Below are 3691 nucleotides of genomic sequence, written 5' to 3'. Positions count from 1 at the left end.
GTGCAGAAACACACATGAATTGATAATTAAAACATAAAAAATAATTCTTTGATACACACATGAATTGATAATTAAAAGAGAAAATTAATAAAAATTAATGATAAAAAATCAATAAATAAGATTCAGATAAATATCAAACAATTAAAATCCAACTTCTAAACAAGGGAATGATATAATTGAAATCCAAGGCCTCCTTTGAAGTCATAAAATTAATATTGATATAGAATGAAACTGCACTTCTTTATGGCAAAGAGACCAAGGTATTAACTCTCATTAAGTATAGTGTGGACTGCATGTATAGAGAACGGCGTTTATTATCGTGGTTCTATAGATTTTGTGTGATAAAGAAACTAGAACTAGTTTAGGAGCGAGCCAGATAGGCTAGGGATCCGACCAGTGGAGCGTTAATGTAAGTAGCTGGCTCAGAGAGTGAATAGTCATTACGATCATCCCTGAATTGATCATTGTTGTCAGGGCCTCCAATAACTGCTCCATCCAGAACGTTCGGGTTCGGCGAGCTGCTGTATAAACCCAAGTTGAAACCATCGTTGCATGATATGGTGTTAGGATGGGCGTAGATTGAAGGCAAAGATGATCCTCGGTGATGAATATGCTGTGGAAACTTTGGACCGTACCCCACCATGTATGACATCCCTAGGGGATTGTCTCCCAAGATGTAATCGACCTGAGCCCAAGAAAATAGAAAAGTTTAAAATAATATAATCAACTGAGATTTTAGTAGAATATGAAGAAGTATTAATTGTTTACCTGTCTTTTTGCAATAAAGCGTATTTTGGAAGGAGTGATTCTTGTATTAGCGCAAGTGACTACTTGCTTGGAAGTGCTCAAGTATTTGGCATAGGTGAAGAGTAAGAAGGTCGTGGAGGTAACATATTGTAGATTACATTGATCAGTTGGGCCGTTGAACAGAAGACCACCTGCATACATTAAAACAACATAGCTTTTAGTCTGTAGAAGAAACATAACGATAATTTTACCCAATCCAGATAATAACTCATTTTGACCTGGTGAATATCGCGCTGAAGACGTTCCAGGCAACAGAGAACAAATAAAGTTGTTAGCAAGGCCTTGATATTCACCAAGAGACTTCACTTTGTTTAGCAGAACCTCCTGTCAAGAATACGAGTAAAAAATATAAAATGGTTCTAGTGTTAAATCCCACACAGTAAATCAAAACTTAATGTTAAGCCATCAGATCTAACGTGAAAAAGGGCACTGGAGTTTATGATTTTATATTACATACCCGAGCCAAAAGAATTCTTGTGCCTAGATGTTTTTGGTCCCAGCTCAGTACGTTGACGTTATCACGATAGCCCAGAGCAGGGCCATTTGATTGTATGTAGTTAAAATATTTTTGACTTCTCGTGGCTTTTGCCAGCCACGTTGCACCCCACAGCAGTTCGTCCTGGATGAAACAAATTAATTTCCATTATCTGCCAGGAAGTTATTGAAATTGAATTACATATATATATATATATATAATATATATATATATACTTACGGGGTAGCCAGAGTAGGAGCAATAATACGGGCAGACTACAGAAGCGAGAGAGTCACTGTAAGCTCCTCTATGCTCGTCCGCCAAAGCAAACACCTGATAATGATCATGATAGTTAAGATTAATGGTAGACAATTTTGGCATAAACAAAGTAGGTTAAGTTTTGATTTGTTTAAGTTAAAATATGTTAAAAGTAGGGTATATTATGAATTGAGATGAATCATTTGAATCAAAATTTGTTATGTATGGTGTAAGATTGATCTAAAAATTTCAGTTTGAACAATATATTTTAAACTTTGATTTGTTGAGGTGGCTCTCATCTTAAATCACACTAATAAATAGATCTTATTAGAATTTCAGATGAATCACATAAACAAATCAAAACTTATAATTTATTTAAATTCGATGTACAACTAACTAAAAAAATTTGATCTAATTTTATACAACATAAATTATTTGGATATTTCTTTTGTGAATAAGATAATTATCAACCACTTTCAAAGTTGGGTGATAATTTTATCATTCATTTATATAAAGCGGCCTCACCCGCACTGCAGTTTGGAGGAGAAGCTTAGAATAAGGGGCGTCTGTTGATTTGAAAACCATGGAGGCCGCAGCAAGTGCCGCAGCTGTTTCAGAAGCAACATCCGAGCCTGGATTTTGAGCATCTATTTTGTACACGCTGCGAGGAGTGTCCATGTCTTCTGGTCTCTCCCAGCACTTGTGATCCATGCTGGGCTCTCCCACCTTTCAATTTCATCGAAATACAATTGTATTTAATTTGTTTCTTATGTACTCGATCTGACTCTTTTAATTTAAATATCCCCCACGTTTGTAGTGTTAAATAAGTCAAGATATGCCTAGATACCTGGACGTATAGAGTGCCTGGATAAGCGGCGGCTTTGAGCAAGTAATCTGTAGCCCAACGAATGGCTTCCTTGGCATGCTGGAGATCATTTCCCATCTTTCCTCCAAACTCCAAGACGCTCCATGATAACATGGTGGTGGTAAATGCCATTGGGAAGCCGAATTTCACATTATCTCCTGCGTCATAATATCCTCCCCTCATGTCCACCTGAAACCGAAAAGAAATCATTGAATATTTATGTTAGAGCGTGTGTTTGTAGTGCTTGAATGCGAATGTACATGCTGTTTAAGTTGATGTTTGATGCATCCTCTTAGCTATTTTTTTATTTTTTTCATTTGACATTAAACATTATAATTTTAATATTTTTTTAAAGTTTGATATAAATAATGTATTCTAAGTTTTTAATCGTTTAATCAGTTCATTTTGAAATCACATTAATAGATGGGTTCTGCTTAAAAGTCTTAATACAATTTTACATGAACCATCTAAATAAATCAGAACTTAGAATATGCTGTTTAAATCAAAGTATCAAAAATGAAATATGATTAAATTAATTAAACATCTACCCACATGATAAGCAATTCCATTAGAAAGATCAAAATCTTGTGTAATGTTTCAACATTTTATAAGTTAGATTTAACTAAACAATATAAGTATTTATCCATTCAGATGATTTTACTAAAGAAACTAATGTAATTTCAGATGAACTACCTAAATAAATCAAAATTTAAAATATAATATTTAGATCAAAAAACTGAAAATACATAATTTTAAAATTAATTAAATAACTACAGAATATATACATAATTAGCAGCTCCATCGGAGAGGCCAGAATCTCCCCTCCATTTCATTCGCTGATTGAAGGGAAGCTTGCCGGATCTCTGCCCTTCGAAGAAAAGAATGGATTTCGTAAGAGCATCTCTATAGTTATGACCAGCCTCTGCTCTTCCCAATACTAATACTAAAGCTAAAGCTACCAAAGCTATCTTCCCAGTCATTCTGATAGCCTACCACAAACTCCCACTCAATTTCTTACAGCTATGCGATGCACCTTACTCTCTTTATATAGATGTTTAAGATCTTAAAACAGGTTTAAGATTATTGACTGTTACTGAACTTTCGGCACTGTTATCAATGGTAGTTACGCAACTTACCCATTTAATGTTCAATAGCAGATAAAGCATTTTATTAAGGAGCACTTCATTGCAACTTCGGACATTCTTCTGCATAACTAAATGCGTACGCAACATATGCTATGGCTGCGAATCTCAGACTTGTAGCTGACTCTAATAAACAAAGGTAAT

The 3691-nt window shown here is 34.7% G+C and overlaps 1 protein-coding gene across 2 annotated transcripts; it reads right to left on the bottom strand.

The window, feature by feature from the left end:
- Nucleotides 1-361: 361 nt before the first annotated feature.
- LOC131072061 (endoglucanase 1-like) lies at nucleotides 362-3385 on the bottom strand. Of its 2 annotated transcripts, none has more exons than XM_058008087.2 (8): nucleotides 3191-3385; nucleotides 2388-2594; nucleotides 2066-2266; nucleotides 1523-1615; nucleotides 1265-1426; nucleotides 1026-1131; nucleotides 769-938; nucleotides 362-685 (listed from the first exon to the last, which is right to left on the bottom strand). In XM_058008087.2, the coding sequence occupies exons 1-8, from the start codon at nucleotides 3383-3385 to the stop codon at nucleotides 362-364; spliced, it is 1458 nt and encodes a 485-aa protein (XP_057864070.2). The 2 variants fall into 2 exon arrangements, with proteins under 2 accessions (XP_057864070.2, XP_057864071.2); XM_058008088.2 differs by having other exon boundaries at nucleotides 2388-2583; nucleotides 3180-3310.
- Between the last annotated feature and the right edge of the window lie 306 nt (nucleotides 3386-3691).

The sequence above is a fragment of the Cryptomeria japonica genome, chromosome 3, assembly GCF_030272615.1.
Source record: "Cryptomeria japonica chromosome 3, Sugi_1.0, whole genome shotgun sequence".
In the NCBI taxonomy this organism is placed as follows: domain Eukaryota; kingdom Viridiplantae; phylum Streptophyta; class Pinopsida; order Cupressales; family Cupressaceae; genus Cryptomeria; species Cryptomeria japonica.
This window is presented reverse-complemented; position numbering and strand designations above follow the sequence as displayed.

What these genes read in the sequence shown, in the direction of transcription:
- LOC131072061 (XM_058008087.2), bottom strand. Translation starts at nt 3,385, where the DNA reads ATGACTGGGAAGATAGCTTTGGTAGCTTTAGCTTTAGTATTAGTATTG. An exon ending in TCCTCCAAACTGCAGTGCGG is followed by an intron (nt 1,616 to 2,065) that starts GTGAGGCCGCTT and finishes GATCATTATCAG; the next exon opens with GTGTTTGCTTTGGCGGACGA. An exon ending in CAAGAATTCTTTTGGCTCGG is followed by an intron (nt 1,132 to 1,264) that starts GTATGTAATATA and finishes TATTCTTGACAG; the next exon opens with GAGGTTCTGCTAAACAAAGT.